This window comes from Pygoscelis adeliae, unplaced genomic scaffold (assembly GCF_000699105.1).
Source record: "Pygoscelis adeliae isolate BGI_AS28 unplaced genomic scaffold, ASM69910v1 Scaffold277, whole genome shotgun sequence".
Lineage (NCBI taxonomy): Eukaryota > Metazoa > Chordata > Aves > Sphenisciformes > Spheniscidae > Pygoscelis > Pygoscelis adeliae.
Window position 1 is genome coordinate 496,338 of NW_008825218.1, and position 24,617 is coordinate 520,954.

The following is a 24,617-nucleotide window of genomic DNA, read 5'->3' on the forward strand; positions in this document are numbered from 1 at the left end:
ATATGAAAATTAACCAAAATCAAAAGGAACAGTGGGATAAATTATCCTTACTACTATATCTATTCTTGAGGTACTTAGAGAGCACCCTGTATTTCAATGTGTGCTCAATATGACATTGTGAGAGATCAAGGAGACAACAGTATAGTAGGATTATGAGCAATATCAAATTTTTGATTGGTTTATAAAAACAAAGTAAAGAAATCTGCATATTCCTGAATGCTTACCTGACCCCATACAAGTTCTCCTAATCCAATAAATACACACCACATCCACTGGTCAAGCTGCAGGGGAGAACAGCTAAACGGTTTTCCTCCAAACTGGACTATTACTATCTACAAAGAAAAGCAGAGCAGAAAAGGGGTAAATATTTTCTGGGGAAAAAACAAAACAAGACGCTCCCCCCAAAAAAAACCCAAACCCCACAAAAAAAACCCCAACAACTTCCAGTCATATTTTACTTTGTTTGTCTACATATTACAGCTGTGCTGGTTTGATTCCAACATATTTTACCAGTAGAATAGTCAAATGTATTATTAACAATCTATTGTTTAGTGGACTGGATCTAAAGAGCACTCAAAATCAAAATACGGTGTTATATTCCAAATACATCATTTGACACTCTTAGGTGGCACTAAGTCAAGCTACCAGAAGTACATTTTTGGGACACATCCCAGCAAAAGCTGCAGAATCTCGGTCACTAAAAATCAAACCACACAAACTTATGCACCCTGAATTAAAGGTCAGAAAAAGCCATACCAGTTCAGACTAAGGCTTCCTTAGCCTCATATCTAACAACAGTCACATATGAATGCCCAAGAAGAAAGAAAACAGCACTGTCCCCATGTATTCTCCCAGCTTCTGAGTATTCTCAGCTGGGGATATGTTGACCCTGATGTAGTTTATTTTGGAATGTCCATTGCATGAGATTTTTTTTCCCCTCTAATTAACATTTTATTGTACACTTAAAGACATGTTATCATGGGTAGACTGACAGTATACCAAAATCTAGTCCTGTTGGAGAAAGAGTGCGGGAAAACCACACACCTTGCAGCAGGACAACCAACACGCAGAGAATCTGAGCAAGTTTCTAAGCCTGGTTAGATTGAGAAGGTTTTGCTAACTGAAAATCAGATATTATTGGTATTTTTTGTTAGTAGTGCTGCTGCAAAAGCAGGGACCTGAAATCACAAACCAGAGATTTAATCTGTCAATGGCTGCAAAACAGAAGTTCCAAGTAATTTGTCCAGTCTAAGATACAAAATAACACTAATACATAAAGCGGTTGCTTTCCTGTGTGAGTGAATAAACACAAACTGTGAACACAAACTCATTCCACACAAAGTGCAAATACACAGGAGGAAGGAAGGGGACAGAATGGAAGGCAGTGGAGAGGAAGTGGGAAAATGACTGGAGAGAGTAAGGAAAAAGGAGGAGATGAAACAAAAATTATGAATATGATGCTAGAACTATAAGAAAGAAATTGCAACTCCACACTGAGGAATTTCTAAATGCTGTACGGTAGGTATGGCATATTTTAATCCATCTTCCTTCACTGTGAAAACTATTTATTTATTCTGAAAGCAGAGAAAGAAATTAATAAAATAAAGCTATTGCTTGTCTGAGGACAGGAGTGGTAACTACCCTTTTATTTCTCAAGCTGTTGTAGCTCTCACAGAAGCACTTTCTGATCCTTATCAAGGATGCATTTTAGCACTCTCCATATTTTTTACTTTGAAAATTTGGCCACTGCTGCTGACTTTTTTCTAAAAAGGACTAAACTAAACTAACTAATAGTTAATGGAACTATTGCACTCAAAGATGAAATATCACAGCCAATTAGTCTGTACTTCACAGAAAGTGTAGTAAATACATATGGAACTAATAAAGTTTTAAATATGAAATAAAAACGCTTCTGTAATCTCTCATATCCATCTACATAATCCAAGCTCCTGGAGACAATCATTTTCTCTTTAGAATAAAATGCCTGGCTCACACATCCAGCTATTAAAACACACAGACAAAATAATAAATACTCTTCTGACATTGCTTCAGCAAGCAACATGATGCAAAGCTATATTTCCACAACATAATAAACAACATGGAAAATTAATAGTAAGATTAACCTTCTGTTGTCCCAAGAAAAATTATCTGATTTTAAAAAGAGACTTAAAAGCAAGTAAGAGTCACAGCCTAAGTACTCTTATGCTACAATGTCCTTTTTGATTCACTGTCAAGAGTGCAAACCTAGTGTTTTGAACTGTGCACTTAAGTAGTTCAGCTACTAGGAAAGCAGGGAAGAGTGAGTAAAATCAGCAGCCGATTCAGAAATGTGGCTAGCAGCTAGATGACACTTTTCCTGCAGCCAGACAACTGAGTACAGTAATGCCTAGATCTAAGAAAACATCCTCAAACATTATCCATGATTAAAAAAACAAATCAGAGATGACTGTGAGTTTGTCAGGCCTCTCCTAAAGGCATTTTAGTTCATGGTAGTAAACCCATGTTTTTGAACTAGCTGTGAAAGATCATCACCATCAAGTTCTACTACCAATCACTGGCATCCTTTCTCCCATACTTAGTTTACTGAGTGGTTCCCCTTTCCTGTTTCAAACCACTATAGCCCAGATTCAGATAGCTGTATCCTCCTCCTTACTCCTTCCATGAGAAAGGTCCCATTACTGATAGCTTCCAGGATGCCACTGCAGAATTGAGCAATAATGTCAAGATAGAAATAGCTCAACTCTAAACAATTGCGAGGGCTGCAGTAGACTTCTAAAAGGTAATGTCAGATGGTATCAAGTACAGGATAGATGCCAGCAAACGGATGGATCCAAGAGCAGAAGGAGGAATTAGAGTTCTTATGGAAGAAAAATTACAACTGTTTGGGAAAAGCGTGTATTTCTGTAATTATGTTCACATATGACTGGGACAGCAAACTCACAAGATGGACGTGAAGAATTACTACCAAGAAGTAGTATTACTGAGAACATCAAGTAGCATTTGGCAGTGTCATTTAACCTCAGAAGAACAGATCAGCATTAGCTATTTGAAGGCCAATTTGTCTATTCATGGAGTAGGAAATTAATGTAAAATGCTTTGTTGCTACTGTTTGGTATACTACTTAATAATTGCTTCTACAAAAAACAGTTACAATATCAAGAAATCATGATGGCTGTTATTATTGTACATCTTCAGATTAATTTAAGATTTGACCTAGTCATAATGATCAAAATTTATGCTGTATTAGTATGGCTATGTAACATTTTCCATTACTGACACTTGTATTGATTAAGAAAATATGTGAAACCAGGTGGTTTACTATTAAGTGCGCCTCCTACAGCATTTAGATTTTAAAAAAAACACACAGAAAAAAAACTTAACGCAAATTTCTGACGAATAGTTACTAATTCTTGCCCAAATCATTACCTGAATAGCAAATGTACCCAGTACAATAGTGCAAAAAATAGGATTTCTGAAGATGCCATCAAAGACGTTTCTTTCGCCATGGATTTTCCGTGCGTTGATTTCATTGAAAAGCTGCATCATGACAAAGGTGTTGAAGATAATGGTGTAATGCTCTGAAGGAGGAGAGTGAAGTGGTGCATTCCTCCCACTGTCAATCTTAAACATTTTCTCACCTAGGTATAAGACAAAAATAAAGATTTCCACTAGAATAATCAATATTTCCCTTGTTTGCTTTAGCTAGTTGCCTCCTGTGCTCTGCTTTACCAGCTTTCTTTCTGCACGTACTACAATATAAGCAGAATTTATAATACCAGTGAGGAAAAGACATCTAAACTTCCTGAGCAAGAAGCTTCTCAAATGATGACTTTTATCTAATAACTCAGTATACCTACGCAAATAGTTTTTAGCAGTACTTTTCCTCTAACCAAGTAGTAATTATTCTAAGAAGTCAATTCTTTCTGATGTACCGAGCACTCGAGACCATTGACAGTATGTTTGCGATTTTTTGCAATAATTAGAAGCAATCACCCTTCAGCAGTTTTCACCCATTTGCTAATCCAGTATGGCATAACTCTTGACAAGCATTCAAGGATATTAATGATAAAAAACACAGACATTCCTGGTTTTAAACAGATTTGGTTTTAATCATTCTGCTAGTCTGCTTTGAAAGCACACCATCAGGCATTGCTCTTTATTTTGATAATTTGACTATCACTTTTAGATCTAACCAATAAAAAAGCAAGATACAACCCATGATGAGTAACTCTAAAAATGAGGTAAGTTTTGAAAAGATACCTGCACCTGAGGGACTCTCTTCTTACAGAATCATAGAATGCTTTGTGTTGGAAGGGACCTTTAAAGATCATCTAGTCCAATCCCCCTGCCATGGGCAAGGACATCTTTCAGTAGATCATGCTGCTCAAAGCCCCATCCAACCTGTCCTTGAGCAGTTCCAATGATGGGGCATCCACAGTTTCTCTGGGCAACCTGTCTCACCACTCTCACTGGAAAAAAATTTCTTCCTTATGCCCAATCAAACCTACCCTCTCTCAGTTTAAAACTGCAGCCCCTTGTCCTGTCATTACAGGCCTTGGTAAAAAGCCTCTCTCTGCCTTTCTTATGAGCCCCCTTTACGTATTGAAAGGCTGCAATAAGGTCTCCCCAGAGACTTGACTTCTCCAGGCTGAACAACCCCAGCTCTCAGCCTTTCTTCACAGGAGAGCTGTTCCAGCTCTCTGACCAGTTTTGTGGCTCCTCCTCTGGACCTGCTCTAACAGGTTCATGTCCTTCTTGTACATTACTGGGGACTCCAGAGCTGAACGCAGTACTCCAGGTGGGGTTTCACAAGAGTGGAGCAGAGGGGGAGAATCACCTCCCTCGACCTGCTGGCCACGCTTCTTTTGATTCAGCCCACGATACTGTTGGCTTTCTGGACTGCAAGTGCATATTGCCAGCTCATGACCAATTTTTCATCCACTTTCTTATACGCAAAGTTTACAGGTAACATACACTTATTGAAAGAGGTATTGTCTTAAAGAAAGGATGGGGCATTCACATGAAAGTGTAAATAATGAATGAAATAAGAGTAAAGAAGATTATCACAATACTACTCATTTTCATAACCAGTGTTTTGTTAATAAAAGTGAATTAAAACTTGAACATTATTCTGCTATCCCACTAGCATTATATTCAGAATTTCTGAAGAAAGAAGAAAGGTTTCCTCAGGTTTTCTCCTGAGGTCGTTAATTCCACCAGCTAAGTTAACAGTGAGAGTTTTTTTGCCTTGGGATATTTGAGTCATTCGTGTTCAAGTCACTGGGAATAATGAGCGTGTTTCCAAAGAAAGAATTTGGCTTACAGTCTTTTGTCATAAAGTAGACTACGACATCACAAATATATCAGTAACACAATATGAGGCCACAAAACTTAGACTGTGAGAGAGCAAATATTTTTAAGAAGATTATACATCTCCAGAAAGATAACTAAGTATTGGAAAACATTCCCCTTACTACATATAAACAATAAAGGGAAAAATTAATGAAAGCAAACAGATATCATCATTTTATCTTTTATAGATACACACACATATCTATACACACACATTACATCTACTTGCTTTCATTCAATACACACACAAACACAAATATATGAATACTTTCCTTAGTGAGAGTACCTGTCCTTAAGTCTCTATTATTGCATTGCATCACTTCATTGGCAAAGCAGAACATGCTGCTATTGTGGAACGGCAGTGGTTAAACCCATAAGTAGTTTTTATTTCCGAACATGTTCCAAAAGGCGTTATAGTACATCAACTTTAAGTTTTTTACACCTAGTTGCTGAGGTTAAGGTATTTTTCATACTACAGTTTGAGAGAACTAGACAGTGACTTCTGGATTTCTGATGTGCCTGATGTCTCAAAGGCATTACTGTATGTTCAAACACAACGTATTTATTGCCACATCATAGAAAAAATAGGAAAACTTCATGTACTGGTCTCTACAGAAACCTACTACAAAAAATGAAGTATTAGTTGATCAAAATATAAATAATTCTCATTAATTTGGAATTTATTTCTTGAAACACTGAGTTTAGAACATCATCTCACTGCAAAGCTGAGCCTTGTGGAGTTTAGAAAGGAAAAGACTGTATTTTCTAGGCTTATCAGAAAATTGGTTGGGCTGCATCCTTCGAAGTATGCATGGGTTTTCCAGAGACACACAGAAGTAATTAGAGTAGGGTGAAAAAGCCTGGTTTTCTTTTCATCAGGGCTCAGAATAAAGTATTCTAAACCATAAAACTCATCAAAAAGCCATTAAAACTCCCCATAAAGTTAACAGTTCTCGTTCCAAGATTTGTATCATATGAATTACCAAGACCAACTGTCTTAGAGAATCTGAAAATACAATTTCCTAGACTTGCTAGACATTCTCAATATATACTGTAAGCCTAACAATATTACAGACCGTTTCTCCTCAAAACCTGGCAATTATTTTGGTTTAAATAGCTGCACTGTAAACAGATCGTCACCTCCTTTGAGCATTCCAAATAAGCTGCCAGTTGTTGGTAAAGGTAGAGCGAGACTTTCACAATGGAGCTCAAAAAACTCCTAAGAATCATAAATTGACATTTACAGCTTATATGGAAGTCTGTATATAAAGAAAAAAATCTGAAAGACAACACATGTAATTTAACAGCAATGACATAGCAACAAGAACACAATACCCAACTGATAAAAATTATCAGTCCTTTGAGCAAGTTCACTTATTATTGTGGAGCAACAGAATCTATTATTAGCCCCTACTATTCCCTGCAGCAAGAAACATTCCTCCTCCTTCCCTCCCCTCTCCAAATTACAACCTATAAAAAGCATCCATTGCTAGCAAGGCCTGAAGAAGAGTCCAGTAATCTAATAAATTAGATTTTATTCCCACTTTTAATATCCATTCTAGATATTAAATGTCAAAACAGAGTGTTACTTGTATCACTTAATACTGATTACTTGCTTATCTATACTGCTTAAGATCAGCATTATTTCTTGACTATGGCAAACATTTTGCTCCCGATTAGAGCTTCTCCAGATATTGGTAAAATAGATCTTGATTTTTGTTGTGGTTTTTTGTTGTTACATGCCTACTAAAGATCACAAGTCTCAAAATGAAATTTCAGTATAGAAGAAGCAGGCTAAATAATCTGATTAAAAAGTAACCTTCTACGCTATGTTTTAACAAAAACTTTTGCCAAAGCCCAAACCTACCTTTTTTTAGGAGGCAAAAAAGCTCACTGAAGCCATTCCCAATGTAAACAACATATGAAAGGCGACTAAATCCTTCTATTGCATCTGTTCTGTTTCCCCTACTGTTTCTGATCTCATGAAACAGCTCGGTCCTGCTAGTTGTTTAACTATGACAGACTTTATATATGTGCATTAAGTGATTACATTGAAAGCATTTTGGCATGTCAGGCTACGAGACCTAGATGCTTCTAAACTAGGCTACAAGCCTAACAAACTTTCTTACCGACAAAAAGAAGTGTAAATATGAGAGTAAGCTGATAAACAGCGTGGCCCAGAATGTTCTTCATCATGGTACGGGATATAAGAGGTTTGTTCCTGCCATATGGCTTTCTTAGCAATAGAGCCTCTGTTGGAGGTTCGGTGGCCAAAGCAAGTGAGGCAAAGGTGTCCATAATTAGATTGACCCACAACATCTGTACAGCTTTTAGAGGAGAGTCCTGTGGAGACAAATTAGAAAGTTACATATTTCCTAGAAAAGTAATTGCTGTCAGGTCATTTACTGTGATTTCATTTCCTCCTGTGTGACCGCAAGCAGTGCTGAAGACAGGATACTGCAATACATGGACCTTTGGTCTGACCTACTATGAACTTTCCTATCTTTCTTATGCAAGACGAGAATCACAGGAAGCACTGTGATCTGAGCAAAGATAAATTATTGCTATCCAGTCATTTAAATCAGGAATATTTACAATCACACAATTCTTATAATGCATAACATTAACACTTTATAATAACATTTTACAATACTTTCTGTTACCTTCATGCATCATGCTTACATTTTCAGCTGAATTTAGGTAACTAGATAATACAAGTGCGAGTTTCTTTCTGGAAGAAAAATTATACTGAAACAATTTAGAAAGTGATGTTTCCTTTTACTATAACCTACCTATCTGTTTTTTCAGAAACAGCTTGAAATTATTAAAAATTTGTGAACCAGTTACTGAGACACTTTAATATATCTTACTTAAATAAGACCTTTTAAAAACAGTAGTGACGAAAAAAATGCCTGATATTTGAATTTAAAAAATATTCTGAAACTCATTAAACTATATCTAATGTGTAAAAGTAAGAATTTTTTTATTATTTTACTGGGTAACAGGATAGCATATTTGAAACTACGGAACTGGAAAGAAAAAACCCAAACATTACTACTTGTCAGGATGGAGTATTCATTTTCTGAAGCAGATTGCCAACCGCTAGAAGGAGCTCTTTCCTCACTTAATTCTAGAAAGAGTCTATGGTCATATGGGAGAGGACCTTAGATCATGTTTAAAAAAAAAAAACAGAGTAAATAAATAAAGCAAACTAATACAGATCTCAGGAGAACTCTAGATGACTATTACAAAGTTTCGATTTGTACTCCATTGGGGCAGCTGTATTGATAGATAGATGCAATTGCCTCAAAGAGCCGTATCAGGAAAAAATGAAGTAGGTTCCTTTTTTGTATCTAACAACATCCTATGCCTTCAGACTGAATACAAAACGGGCAGCATTAGTAAGGTCTGCTTCCTGTTTCAAATAGATGGGTTTTATTAGGAAAATAGAATCTCAAAAGTAGTAAGGTATCAGTATGATAATGGAAGGGAGTTAATCTACAGTGTGAAGGTTGGAAGATGAGAGTGCTATTTTTATGCATTACTTTACCATGGTGCTGCAGTAGTGAAGCAAAGAAATTTAGGGAACAGCATACAAGCCAAATCAAAGCCAATAAAAACACCTTATGGACTCTGCCCTTTTCTTCAAAGGGTTAAATGTTCATTCTTAATAAAATATTATCAAACGATGAGGGCCAATATCCATTCAGTATCCCAAGGACATATGGAGAACAAGGGCAAGTGGTTTGGTGTCTTGTGGATCTGGTTTATATTCCAACTCTCCCTTGAGAGAAAATATTATTTCCTCTTGAAAACATATTTTTATCACCCTTACTTTTACACAAATTTTGATACACTTTATTCATGAATATTTTCTATATTCATTTTTGGCTTGTTCAAAGGGATGGAGAAAAGCAACCTACTGTTTCTAAGTCTTACAGGTTGGCTACATCAGGGAAGGGAGGAAGATTAGCATTAATAGATTCTTGACCTCTTGGTTATGGGTTGCATTAACTGGGCTTATCTGAAGAGTTCAGCTCACTCATTTGGTATGCAGCTGCAGAAATGGGAAATGTCTTTGTCTTTAGAGATGGCTAAAAAAACAAAAAGCAATCAGGACAAACTTTGTTCCAAATTGAGACCTCATTTATTTTTATTAATACTAATGGCTCAAACAAGGAGAGCACTTGCACTAAAAGCAGTTTGTTGCTAGGGCTCAGAGACCCTAGACTTGGACATAGTATATAGAGAAAAAGGAAAACATGTTTTCTACTGAAGAATTTTTCTTGTCGTATTTTTACCTGTCTAGTTAGTAAGTTTTCTTGAGAAACATTCTCTACTTTCAGATGTTACAATAGCTGAATTTACGCTTCATGCACTGACTTTTATGCCAATAAAACTGAATTTGTCTGTTATGCTTAATTAATAGAGTCAAATATTCAGGTGTCTATCAGAGCCTGATGAAAAGTCAGATTATTTCAGTCTCTAAATCACACAACTGTAATTGGCAGTCATCAGTTTTGGCAACAACATGTTCTCACCATTTCACACTGCCAATCACCTTGGGTGGCTATGGTGCCCCTAATAATTATCTATTATTGGCAGTGCTACACTGTTCAGTCAAGTGTGAAAGCTCATTCTAAGCTGAAGCCAAAACATTAAATACACATTAGTCTGGGCAGGCAGTGGAATGAAATTTCCACTGCAACTCTATCTGATTTCTGATTAGTTGGTGGAAACTGAGGAAAATGCACATCGGCTAAGGAGCTTAGTCTTCCATTACAGATTTGAGTCACTTATGCAAGTGGGATGCAAAGTCAGTCTTCTTTTCACTGCATTTTAGCCACAAACTGACTAGCTAATAATTCTTAATTCACTTTCTGAAAACTTTTGGGATGAAAGCTGTTCGAACTGCAAACCACCCAAAATCACCACTTATTTGTCAAATTCCCTTCCACTTGACCTTGGAATAGGTTAGCATTGGCCTAGAGGTAAAAGGAAAATGTCCCTTTAATCAAGTGATGTTACACTTCATCTTGGAAACACTTAAAAGTACAAATCACCAAAGGCTGGAAATAAACTACAAATCTTTTGTGACACGCAGAGCGTCACAAATTTTAGAGCTTGTTACTTTTGATTTAGATGACAACCTGTAAGGGAATAAAAAGGTATTTTCACCCTTACCTCTTTACTCCCACTTGTCACAGCACATATGCATGAATTCATAAAAATGAGCATTTCTGGTAGGTTAACTTTATATACATTAATGCAAAAAAAAGCCAGCCCTCGCTTCTGCTGCTAGATCACACTGTCTAATTGTATGGAAGTGGTGTCCTCAATTCTATTTCCATGCCTCTAAGCCTTCCCAAAACAAAGCTAAACAGTGCAAACTTTGATTTTATATTATAGCTTTTTCAAATTTGCCAATGCTATTATTTTAGGATTTGCCAAATACAGTTCTGGAGTAAAACATTATAACCACGTAAATTACAGCCTTATACATGTAAGTATAGATCATCCTCATTTTTTGAACAAGATCTGTAAAAACAATAAGTGATTCATGCGGTAGTTCATTGCTACAGTGCTTTTTAATTAACATTTAATTTTCCAAACAATGTCCTGTAGAGTCACTGTTTTCAGTTCCTAATGTCTGCTAAAACATTAAGTCTTTCTCAAAGTACGAGAACAATAATTTGAATGTAAAATGTTAAAACACAGTCTTTGTCTTCTCTTTCTTTAATGCAACCTTTTTGAATGGTTACATTGCCTCAACAGTTGGAGACACAGACAAAATCTGACATGGAGACAAACCTGCTAGCTTTGTAGTTCCAGTAAAAAACTGTTTCCGTTTGACTGAACTGCATTTTAAAATCTTTATTTTGTACATACCCAGATTATTTTTAACAGCTCCAAACATAATGACCTAATATTTTCTTGGTACTGTGTATATGTTGGGGACAGGAAACAGGATGAACCTTCCGGCTTTGTAAGGCACATATAGAACTCTATATGATACCTAGAGATGCGGAGCAATGACTCATTTGAAGTACAAAATTCACAATAATTGTAGGCAGAGCTCCAAAGAATAACCCTCACTGAGTCAATCAAGGGCTCTGCAAAAATGTTATTCAGAGAATGAACTCAGAATATAAGAGTTTATGTCTCATAAATCCACTGGAAAAAGAAATTATTGGTTTAACCTGAGGTAATGGCTGCTAAACAGAAAGGACAATTATATGCAAACTGGTCAAGATAACCACACAGATCATTTTAAAAGTATGCATCAGGCAACACAGAGAGAAAGAAGCAAGAGGTAAATGAACTGGATTCATTGAAAGATAAAGTGAATTCATACAGCTCAGCTGCATTGTGCCACACAAACTGCACTGACATGGGACTAGCAGAAATAATAGTTGTGATCTCATTGGTGGGTGCTATGTACACACTGGACACAAAATTAAGAGCACCTCTGCAGCCATAGATTGAGTGATCCTGATTCAGCTTTTAATCGGAGACTTCTTTAAGCTTGGTTTTCTTGTATGACCTAGATCTCGGACTGCTTTACATAATTACAGAATCACAACACAGAAGTTCATTATTAGTTGAAAATTCAGAACTCTTGGCTTATACATTGAGCTGCTGTAAACCGAAACAGGGCCCAATGTAAGTTAGATCCCTGTGAGGGGCAGCTTAGTTTTGGCAGCAGCCGCGCTAAGCTTGCCAACAGGTGACACTGCATCTGTAATTCCTACGCTGCTTAGAATATGATTTCTGTCACCTTAACACGACTTTGTGCTGGGACCCATGACAAAGAACAGCAAATGATCATTTGCATTGGTCCCGTTTAGTCTGCATAATAACTTCTTTAATAGCCCACTGCTACTCCTTTATAATCCTTATATAACACCGGAGTAGCATGTAGGGTCACATACATTTTGTACATGTAGTTAAACATCTATTGAAAGAGCAAACCAGGACAAAATAGAAATAGTAGATACGGTAGGTATTCTCTCTAATAGCAGCATCTTGCTGAGGCAGGCATTGGGTAGATAAATAATGAAATAATATTTGCTTAAAATTAACAGAATTAAGCTAAACAGTAGTTCCCTGAAGGGGAATTGGCAAGGACACTGATTTTATTTATGTATTTGAGAAAAAAAAGCGGCAGATTCTTAAAATGACCACTAATGGTCACAGGTTCTACCTCGTATTTTTCTTAAGCCTCTCCATGGCACTCCTAAGGTGCTCTGGACCAAGCAAATCAGCTCCTACTTGGCAAGGCGTTCTCTGGGTGCTCCTTGGAGGTCTAATTTCACTCATAATAGTACTCACACAGTTGGACCCTTTCATTAATATAGAGTTGCTCTGGTTTCACTAGGAGTCCTGCAGTGATATGACCACACACACATATTTACACGTACACTGATGCAATTGCAGGATCAAGACTGAATAAAATTAAGTCTATTTAGTTGCAAAGCACAAGCAAATTCTTAAAAAAAATTAGTCAAAACAAAGATTTTATTATCTTTGTACTTCCTTTAAGCACAAACAGTAAAAAGACCAAGAAGAGTAGGTAAGCGTAAAAGAAGCTTCATACCCAAAGCATCCCAGTACGCTGGTTCTGAATTGCAGAACAGATTTTTTGAGAGGTGACATTAAGAAGCATGAAAAAAATGTTACTACCTACATAGAATTTTTCTCATTCTAGATTTGATGAAATATCACCAAAAGGACAGCCTGTGTAATAGTCATTAACCTGAATATTAATTGTGGACTAAAATTATATTCTGTGTGTCAAAGAAAACCAAACTGACTACCGAAAAGCAAAGTAAAATTCAGTCCAGTGTGGACCTTCCTTATATTCATTTTGAAGGTCACAGAAAGCTGTGTTGCCTTTTGGAAACTACAGATTTTAGCTTCATTTGTTTGTTAAGAACTTAAATGTTTCAGTCAAAATAGTACTTTAAGATCTGTGTACAGTTTTGCAGACTTAGATCTATGTGTGTGCACCTAACCTGTTATCTGCAAGATTTTTTGGTATATTCATGCTTTTTGTGCTAGAGCTATTTTCATAACAACCAGAGGGTACAGTATGTTCTCAAGTGTAATTTTTAGTAAAGCTTATGAGCCAAACAAACATAATGCCCTTTCACTGGCTAGAGTCTTTGAGTCAAAGCCTAACATAATAATGTTCATTCGTAAGGCAAGATCCTTCTTGAATGAGACAGAACTGAGAGCTACTTGAGATTATCAGCAGTCAGGCCGTTGAGTGTAAACAGAACTACAATGGAAATAACTGCTGCCTTTTTGCTACAACTTCAATTTTAGCTCCTTTCAGACCTCTTCCTTTGGATTTGCATTTTTACTGCCAAATTAAGGAATTGCATAAGAATCTATTTGGACAGAAATACTACTATACATATACTATGTATATAGATACACTATTATATATACTAATATACACCTAGAATTCTAGGTGCACATTAAAACCTGTAAACAGGGACAATAGACTTGCAGGCTCAGTGGTGGTCTTACAGACCATCGGGGCAATACAAATGCACTGGGCCTGATCCAAATCCTTCTAGAAGCCAATGGAATGATTCAAAGGATGAAGAAAGCTCCGGAATTAGAAAGGGGAATATGCTTGCCCACTACACAGGCACTTAGACTTGATTTTAAATAGGCTTTGCACTGATTCAGTAATGTTTAACCTCTTCAAGAAAAAAATAGAAATTCCTTAGTTAACAAATAGAATATATTTCCCTTCATGTTTTCACAAAGCAATTAAAAAAATGCTGGACGCTAAGCAAAAGAAAAATCACCTTAAATAAATGTTAGTAGGCAGTGATTTAAGACCCTGTTTTATAGACATTCAAAGGAAGCACTCGCCTCAGTTCCAATTATGGTATTCTTACTACATTGCTGTTAGCACTTTTTTTCGATACGGTTTTGTACCACTGATAAAAATCCAGGAGGACTGACCTTCCGGACTCTTAGTCCTTATTCATATACCTTCTGTTACCAGCAACAATAACTTTACAGCTAAACATTTTCTCAATATGCTTGAAAATATTTCCCAGGGGAAAAGGAAAAGTTATCCAACTTCTGCCTCAACATCAATAATTTTGTCCCACAGCACAGGCTCAATTGTGACAACAAGGCATCATCGAGACCCGGGGGCAGTGTGGTAGGGACCTAGCACTTAGCAGCTCGCAATTTTTACTTCTCAGAAAACAAGTGAATTTAGGTTTCAGTGTTTCCTTTGTACAGAATAAAATCGTTATTTTATTTAAGATCACTTCTACTTGCTTCAAAACCAGCCATTTCTGACTTCTCGAAGAATCCTAGCACTAGCCTTATGCTCACTTAGCTCAGAGGAGCTAAATGATGACAGTTGTATCTACCCAGCTGCTGCATGGTGCTAGCAGAAGCTGGGAGCTTGCAGACTCCTCATACACAGCACAAAAAAAAGGCCTCTAAATATCAGTCAAGGCTTAGGAGAAGTTTGACCTCATGGTTTTGTAAAGGTACCTGGGTTTCTGGTTTCAAGTATCAATTCCAGGATTACAATGTAAGTTTACCCTGGAGCAGAGCTAATGACTTATTCATTGTTTTGCTCAGGTGTGCCTGAGATGAAATTTACCTGTTAAATCAGGTATGTGCATCTGTATGATGCACAAGACAGGGAAGCATCAGCTTTCCCATGGTGTGTCTCAATCAATGAGATGCAATCAACAACAGCACCTGTCTGCAGCATCTGAAATATACATTATTTTAGAGAGTGACAACACTAAAAACTGCATGTTTTGCTATTTTCTAATGAAGGACAAAAACCTCATACTGTACTAAATACATCCTGTTTTCTTTCTAGGGAAAAGAAAACCTAATTTTATTAATCACAAAGTAGTAATTTGAAGGGAAAAAAATGTGGTTTGCTTTCACATATGCTTTTTGTAAAAGACCTAAACATGTTGCATGTACACCAGGATTGCAGTGATGGATTAATGTAGAGGGAGAAAAAGAGATCAAAGTCCAACTGTACGTGTCATTTAACTGGTTTGTCACTTGCATCTGAAATTAAAAGGAATTGCCTGAAAGCAACAAAATAATTTTATCAGTCAAAAAGCTCCCCTGCTGGGCTTACTTCTGTGTGTCAGTACTGCTCTCTTGAAAATAATAATCCCATCCTGTAATCCATCAAGAAATATATATTTAATAGTGAAATATTCTGAGAGGAAAAGCAAAGTCCCATAACCTCTTCCGTCTCCCAATCCTTGACATTTTCTGTCCTATCATCACAAGCTCAGTCATGACAATAATACGTAACCAAAACCAGGGAGCTGTATGGAGGCAGCACAAAAATTAGCAGCTCCTGAAAGCAACGTACTTGCAGGAGAAGATGGATTATACACTTTCTTATGTCAACAGCTATTTAACATTTAGCAGCTTGATCTTAAATACACTCTTAATGTTTGGAAGAATTTCAGAAAGCATGCTTTCTGTTGTACAAAGGAAGAATTAAATGTAAGCCACCATTACTTAAAAGAAAATGTAGCGTGGTAGGATTTGGCCCCGTACTTTAAGCAACCCCTGAAGTTAACCTTACCTGCGTAATGCATGCTCCAGTGAAAGCCACAATCACAGCCACAATGTTAACAGTGAGCTGGAACTGCAGGAACTTGGAGATACTATCATAGACATTACGTCCCCACATTACAGCCTTCACAATGCTGCTGAAATTGTCATCTGTTAGGATGATATCTGAGGCTTCCTTTGCAACATCTGTACCAGCAATACCCTGGAAAAATTAATTATGAATAAAATTACCTACTAGAAAGTACACAGACAGTTAGAATACAAATCTCTGCATACTCATTCAAAGTCCACAGTTACAGAGACTCCCCAGCATAGTAGCAGTGACTGCTGAGTATATTCTACATTCTATACTTGCTAAGAAGTTAGCTAATTTGGCCTATTTTTGAAAGTGAATAAGGATGCAGAAAAGGGAATTGATAGAGCGCAGTGGAATTCACATGACGATAGTTTTGAGTGTTTTAAATTATCAGCTTAATGTCTACTGAACTTCTGAGTTATTTTTATCATTGATTATATTTTATTAATATACATGAACAGAATTGCTAACAAAAATTAGAGTTACGTATCTTAATATATAGTCTAGTATGTTAATGCCTTCAGAGTCAGAGTACATTGGAAAGACATCTTTACATTTAGTGGTGGATTTTACCAAAGCAAAATAGTACTCCACTGTTGTGAAGAACACAGAGTTCATTTTTCTGTATTGCCACAGGATTCTGCATATAGCCAATAATTACCTTAGACAAAATACTGAAAAAGTATCAAAACAAGCAGTACCAGTGAATCTAACATACTAAATTAAAGGATTCTGAAGCAACATAACTCACCCCCTCCAGTATATTACTTCACTGACAAGTAATAACTAACCACCTTTCTCAGCACTTAATGAAAAACCGCTTACAGCAAATTTATGACGACACAAATATCAATCAATATGCTCAAGATTATACCATTGCAAAGCCAACATCAGCTTTTTTAAGTGCTGGTCCATCGTTGGTTCCATCACCAGTCACAGCTACAACCTGCCTCTGTTCCACCTGTGTGCTGTCAATAATACCTGCAAAAAATGTATATGTGTGTATATACATACATATATATAAAATAATTAGAAAGATAAAACTTCCTTCTAAAAAATAGCAGGGTCTGTGTAATAGAGAGTACGTAATACCACACAAGTCTTACAGAGATTAATAGAGTTGACTTCTAAGGAAAATAACGATGAAAGCAGTGTCATCACTACTACACACTACTAGACATCACTACTAGAATTTACATGGAAAGTTCTGATCCTGCACCATCAAAACATAAAACTTGCACAGACTTCAAAGGGAATGAGATCAGCTCATTATGTTCTTTTGGAAGACTTCTACTATTTAAAATTACGTGTCACAGTGAATCAGCTCTCTGATTAAACATCAATGGAAACGATTTGCTAAAGACTTAAGTTCATGCTTAAAGCTCTCCTAAACTGGGACTGAACTGTAATATCTGCTTTACCGGGACACCTTCTGGCAATCAGTTTAACCTGAAGGTAACAAATGCCATCAATGAATTTTATTTAGCTGGAGCCAAATTAGCATTTTAACAGACACGTTCAATTCTGCCAAACAATGATTAAGAAGATATAAAATAATTCTTTAAATTCTGGAGCCAAACATTTTAATAAATAGACATAATAAAATAATTTCTACTTTCATTTTGAAGTAATTTGAGAAAAGAAAGCACTTTTCACTTGGTGAGTCAAGTTTCGCGCAACTAGCCTGCAGGGAAGTATTTTCCACTTATGCAGATGGGGAAAGTAAGGAAAAGAATAAAGAATTTTTCTAAGGTTACGGAAGCAGCCCTGTTTTTTAATAGGATGGGGATCATTCACCACTCATGTTTTTATTTCCATGTCAGAGTCCATTTGAATATGAGTCCAGAATACAGGATTGTTGTGTAGGATACAAGAACACCTCTCGATATTAATAACTTGGGGGGAGGGGAATGACAAAATTCCTTTTGCTAACACATTTTGCACAAAGTCATAACCTCTCAAAACAATTATCAAAACCTACCTAGTGTGAAAAGCTTACATTCTACTCTGGAAAAAAATAACTCGCATATCAGATAACTAACCAGAAACAGGAAATTGCAGATTACAAAGCAATAGCTGCCTCTTGGCAAGGTTCAGGCTTATCAGGCACCCAGAAGATTGCCATGCAGTATGGAAGCAGTTAGTGTCCTGTATTTTTCAGTCTTATGAAAATCAGAAAAAAAACCCTATTCACTTTCCACTGGCAGTATGAGCTCAGATAAATGGCACATTATTCTGGTAAGATCTTATAATTAGAGCTTTCAATTTGTTGGGGTGATTTGCCTTTGGTATTACTAAATAAACAGAAGAGGGATGCCTAGGAAGGGTTCTCCCTCTGCAATCTTGAGCTGTGGAGAACAACTGCTTCAGTGATCAGTGAAAAATTTAAATAAGGGCATGACCTGACAGACTGCCAGTAAAGAGAACGCCCATTTCTTTAACATTCACTGGCCTCTCCACTCATTCAAAACAGCTATAAAGAAACTTCTGTATTAATTAGTCATGTCTAACAGCCAGGAAATTTCTTCAAAATAAACTGCTTTACTCCAGTTGAATGCTTCCATACAGTATTTTAATAAAAACAGGTCTGCAAGGTATAGCCCGGGAATTCCTAAAACTCAGCAAAGCTTCCTCCCAAAACAGCCTTTGCTGTTTCAGTGGTCTGTTCCCTCATCTTAAGCTGTTTGGCCGTGACTTTCCTCTGTCAAAAAGAATTTTATTCAACAGCCACAGGAATACACCTAGAGCATAACATTACAGTGCGTTCCACACACAGATTCTGCTGATGCTGCAGGAATTTGGGGAGGAGTCATGTAGCTTGCATGACGTTTTTCAGAGCAAACGTGCAGACGTTTTTCAGAGCAAGCAGCTTGTTTCTAATGAGTGACAAGATCATATTTAAAACAACTATGTATAGCTATCAAGAGGGGCACTATATGCACAAGCTTACTATAAAAGGTACCAGCACTGCATACACAGCTGAAAGTGAAATATATCCTATATCTTCCACCTTCCTCCCTCTTCCACCTTCCTCCCATCTAACATTAAGCAAGCATTAAATCAAATCCATTCGGGATAATAACATAAAGAATATTAACCAACAATGTGTCTTCCACTTCTTCTATAAGGAGCTATCTGTACCCATAGCTCAGATTAAAAACATCAAGTATAGCTCAGGTTCTCCCTTTAACAAATGCCGCTTTATTTAAACAATTCTTACTTGTGTTGTCGCCCTTAGAGTCGCATCAGCAAGAAACCGCTGGTTCTGGGAGAAAAAATTCCTTTTTTGGATATTTCTTTCTGTCTCAACTGATTAACTCAAAAAAGGCAGACAGGAAAAACTTAGCTAGAGTAGAGCATTTCAAAGACGCACACCAACTCAGGTGTTACTGACGCAGGAAAGTTGATCATCCCATATGCTTACACATATTTATATTTCTTTGACAAGCTAAACATAGACAGATGCCTATTTTCACAGGCATGTTCTGTTCAGAATAGTTTTTAATACTCCTGAACTTTTCAAAGCTCCCTGTTAATTTAACAAGAATTTAGAAAGTCTGTCTGAAAGAGAAAATTTAAATTCACTTTCATTACATGCTTAAGTATGTGCAGGAATAGAACTTTGAAGGTTAATGTAAAAGTGTTATATATAACATTACAGACAGCATTGGTAATTGTTAAGTGAATAGTGCTCCACAAAGTTGGTATGAGAATGGCAGAGAAGAACATGGCTAAAACGCACGGATTTCTGTAGTAAGCATGCACCACCAATGTGCTTTATATTGTAAGACTGAAACACTAAAGGGGAACCTTGAAGGCATCAGTGCCTCCCATAAGTTACACTTAACACAGACTACAGAGACCTAAATGGTATTTACAGAGTACAAAACTCTAGATTCAAATGCAGTATACCTCCTGCTTCCTTTAAACTATTTTTATGTTCTTCGCTTCAGGGAAGAGTTGGTTGAAGCTGACCTTTTACACTGTGGAACGGGTCAACTTTCTGAATATTTCTTCATATGAATTGGAATAAAAAGAAATATTAAAATTTCCTCTCAAATGGATATCAAAACCACTTGCAATTTGCGACATGCTGATATTTAATTCCAGAATTTCAATTAATACACTTTTCTATATTTTTATTATTCTACCTAGTCTCATGGCATGTCCACATTAATGAGGTCATGAATATAACACCATCCCATGCAATAATATTTGAAATATTTCAGTAATTAAGGGTAATTATTAAAAATCTTTTTCTTCTTTAAAGTTCCCTTTCTGCTTGTTAATAAATCAGCCTTACATGAGAACAGAATAGTTGTTTTCAATATCACAGAAAAATAATTCCAGCCTAATTTAAACATATTGGAAAGCACAGCTTTTCTTTAACTGGTAAACTGAATGTTTATTTGATCTTCTCTATACCTTCTGATAAGAAGATGATATTTCCCATCAGTACTAAACAGTTGCTTCCCATAGTATTTTAAAAAACAATATGACAATATTGAAGTATTTCAGCAATAGTATTATAAGGACACATGAGTATATATGATATGCATTTTTACTTGTGATAATTTGAAATAGGGTAAAAAATATGAAATAATACCCATGGATGTCATAAAATCCATAAGAAATTGTATTTCAGTTGGATTGAGATATCTAACATTTTCGTTTCATTGAAACAGTTCATTATGATAAACCATTTTGACTTTTTTTTTTTCCAATCTACCTCTACTTCAAAGCCATAAATATTTGAGAGAAACTGTCTGCCCAGCCTGAAATGCTGAACCATGCCTTTCTCTAGTCCCTTAGCAGTAGTAAAAACAAAAATGCAAAATAAAAATGATCCTTTTGCTGGGTGGGATTGTGCTATGTTAAGGAGAAAAAATATTCTCTCCAGCAGCTGTATGTCATTAAAAATTAAATATAAAAGAAGTTTATTTTGTGATGTGTGTTTTTACCCTAGAGCAGATAGAATACATCAAAGAAGAGAAAATCCTCTTGATCCCTCAAGTGTCTGAGAAAAACATAACATTTTAACGAGGCCCAAAACTAGTGAACATTTAAATAGTTTCTTGTAACTTTTAATGGCCCTTGGAGTATTACCAGCCAAAAAAATCCATCATGATTTTCCACAGACTTGTTCTTGAACTTCGTTAGATACTTAATTGCTCTATCATTTGACCTTGTCACATCTTTAAAACATTAATTGTGTTAGCTGCATAAGGCACTCAGTAGTAGTAAATATCTTTTGGATTGTCAAAGTGCATATGCTATAAAACATCAATAATTTGTTGCTTATTTTTCTTCAGCACTTTATTGACTTTGTTTTCTCTGGCAAAGGTTTCATTTTTCTCTTAAGGGAAAATCCTGATTGATTCAAATGAGTACTCCCGAGGGACTTATTTAGTCCACTTAATGAAACACAAATTGTTGTGTGTTTCTGAAACAAATAAACTATTAGGCTGTACAAGTCATGTCCTCTAAGAGCTAGAAGACAGTATTTTATATGCACTAGGGAAGTGAGGAGACTTCAGCTAACTTTGTGCTGTTTTAATACTGACCTATGGAGCTAATAGTTACATTGTCCAAACCAACAGTCTTCCAAACCTTTTCAATCATGAAAACCTATCGGTAAAATCTTTTTGAGCACACACCCCCAAAATATGTGTATTATTTATAAATTATATGTACTAATGTATAACTATATGTACTAATAATTATATGTATGTATAAATTATATGTATTATACTTTATTATGTACGTTATGAAACATACATTAGAAAAGGATGAGACAGAGATGAAATAAACAGTATTTTAAAAATATTCTTCTATTTAAGAATGGTAAAAAATTTTTTCTTCCTGCATCCCAGTGGATTGCCCCTGACGTGTGCGCACCCCACTTCAGAGACCACTGGTCTAAACAGAGGCTGGAGAAGGAAACAGCACTATGTCTCCAGCTGCCCCATCTCGTGCACCATGCCAGGGCTTACAAGATATCTTCGTTCTCCTGAATGATCCATGTTTCCAGAGCTCTTCACATACCTTGGTCCCAATCCCAAAGGACCCAACTGATCCAATCTTCAAATTCACAATGGAACTTTTGCTCTAAAGTCATTTAGGCATTTTAAAAAATTACATACTGCTCAAAAGCCTTTGTAATCAGTCAAATATGGAGTCATATCAATAAAACCTTGCCATACCAGAAGGACAGATCCAGAAACAATTTCGTGCCTAAAAGTGAATTATTATTTAAGTAGTCAACCAGCTGAAAACATGTAACTGATCAGCTGGATCTTATCCTGAACGTTAGCTCCTCCAAGAATTGCTAAGAGTCTCTCCAGACTTTCTAGGGCCTTAGCAAAATAATCCAGTTCGTTCTTCATCAGGAAGCCAGCAAACACAGCCATCCGCCAACAGGGCTTCCACCTGCACCGGCCCCCCATCTTACCATGGCCAGAAATTATGTTATTCCTGATCAGAAATTTTCTGATTTCATCAGCTGTCTTTTAAGTGTGAGCTTCAAAGTCAACAGAATAAGATTTCAAGTTATCAAGAAGTGTGAGTTACAGATATGAAAAAGGCTTTATAAAGAAAACTGCAAACAAATCCCTCTTTTATAGAGCATTCCATCTGCAGACAGTATGGTAAGAGAATATAATTTGTATGGTGCAGTTTTTATAGGACAAAAACAGACTAAAAATACAGTCAGAAATCTAAAGGGAGCCAATGTAATTCATACAATTAGTATGAATTTCCTAGCCTATAGGAAAACTGAATTGGCTTAAAATACATATCTCCATTCACGTAATGCTAAAGAGGGCAGCTTCTAGTTACACGATCTCCAATAACTGCTATTGTAACATGAAAAGTTTTTTATCTTGGAATACTCTTTAAAATTAATTGTGGGAGAACAGATGCACTTGAGTGACTTGATTTACTCTAAATGAGCTTGTTCTTGTTTTCTTCATAAAGAGGTATAGGGAACGATTTACAAAATCTGTGCCCGCTCTTGTTTATATGAAGAGCAACCTATTTCTCAACAATATTTTCTTTCTGACCAGCAAACACTCATTTTCCCTTCCCAGCTAGAGCCTCCTTCTAGTCCAATGAGAAGTCATAAGGCAAATATGAGATTGTCTACATCTACTTGCCAGACATCTTACTGGTACTTCTGTTATTCCTGCCAACCAGTTTCCTGTTATTTTCCATTTGAAGGCTCAGGTAGAACACAAACACAACAGACTTGGTTACTGAGAAAACTTCTTTGCATTATGTATAGATGTGCAATTAAAGGTAACAACTCAGATAGATTTGTAACAGTAAAATTTTTACAAGGCAGATGATGTGCCGAACATAATCCAATAACTTTGGCATTAATTACACACACGCGCGAAGGTAATCTGCACGCACCTTTTACCAAAGTGTGTTTGTCCGTGGGAGATGAGCGAGCAAGCACTCGAAGCTTTGGCCAGATTTTGTCAATCCGCTCTTGCTCAATCTGGAGGAGGGGGGAACACAAAAAAAAAAAAACAACCCCAAACCAGTAAAACTGTTAGCCTGCGATTAGCAAAATGCAAAATGTATTTGTGTCCACGTGTCAGATGATTCACTTCACTACTCAGATCTGCAACTTTTCTCCAAAAGCACAGAAAAATTACAAGAGCCATCAATGCTGCAAATGAATGCAAGGTCAAAAAAGGTGGTTTTCTACTAATAAAGCTCAGCTGTTGGCTAACACAGGTAAATTTTACCACGGTATCTAATCAGTCTTTCTTAGCATCTTTATGGATAATTCCACTCAGAATCATGACTCTAGATACAGGATAGTGGAGTTTCTCAAAGCTGATCAAACAAGTTTTACTTGTAAAAGTGTGTTGTTCTGTTCTACATTTAAATCCAAGTTCTTCACTTCATTTTGGAACCAATAATGGCAGAATTTCCTCTGTATACCAAAAGCAACAAGAACAAAGGATTCCATCAATCAATACAAGGAGTAAATTACTGTGTCCATTCATTAATGATGGACTCAAAGACACAGCATAGAGTTTATTTTTTTAAAGCTGACTTCAATAGCCTGTGTGTTAGCTCCATCTTTTATGAGGAGTTAAAAATCTTCCGAAGAATAGATTAGTTAGGCAAATCAGTAGAGTCAGTGGATATAGCAATACATTACATAAAGTGGTATAAAATAAAGAAAGAAGAGGAGCTGGTTCTCAGTACAGACTGCATTTTTATGAGACAGACCTGCAAACTGCTGTTGAGGTCCTTCTCCTTTTTGCTAACAAACCTGCTTTTAATGTGCTTGGTTTTGATTTCTTGGAGACTAGCGCTATGGTTCTAAAAACTGCTGAATTAGGCTAGCACTAAACTGATAGTGGCTCTGCATCATGAAAAGTAAAGACTGCATTTTCAATGGTATTTTGAATTGCAAAAGGCTAGCAGTAGAAAGAAGTAGCAATCTCTCCAAGTAGTCTTTACTGATATGAGGTACACACCAGTGCAGGAGAAACAACATTTCAGTGTCCTTGCTATTTTTTAATAACATATTCATAATATGTATGGGTTTAGTGTATGAATTACCTCTCCCTTC

At 36.4% G+C, this 24,617-nt stretch overlaps 1 protein-coding gene across 1 annotated transcript in view; it reads right to left on the bottom strand.

Annotated features, from left to right (window-relative positions):
* The window catches only part of LOC103921328 (plasma membrane calcium-transporting ATPase 2), a 193,313-nt gene that overhangs the window by 21,628 nt on the left and 147,068 nt on the right, over positions 1–24,617 (bottom strand). The window contains exons 15-20 of the mRNA XM_009329272.1: positions 23,438–23,525; positions 16,899–17,005; positions 15,959–16,150; positions 7,482–7,695; positions 3,427–3,638; positions 225–332 (exon numbers count right to left, since the gene is read on the bottom strand). Coding sequence (XP_009327547.1) covers positions 225–332; positions 3,427–3,638; positions 7,482–7,695; positions 15,959–16,150; positions 16,899–17,005; positions 23,438–23,525 — 921 coding nt within the window. The remainder of the gene's footprint in view (positions 1–224; positions 333–3,426; positions 3,639–7,481; positions 7,696–15,958; positions 16,151–16,898; positions 17,006–23,437; positions 23,526–24,617) is intronic.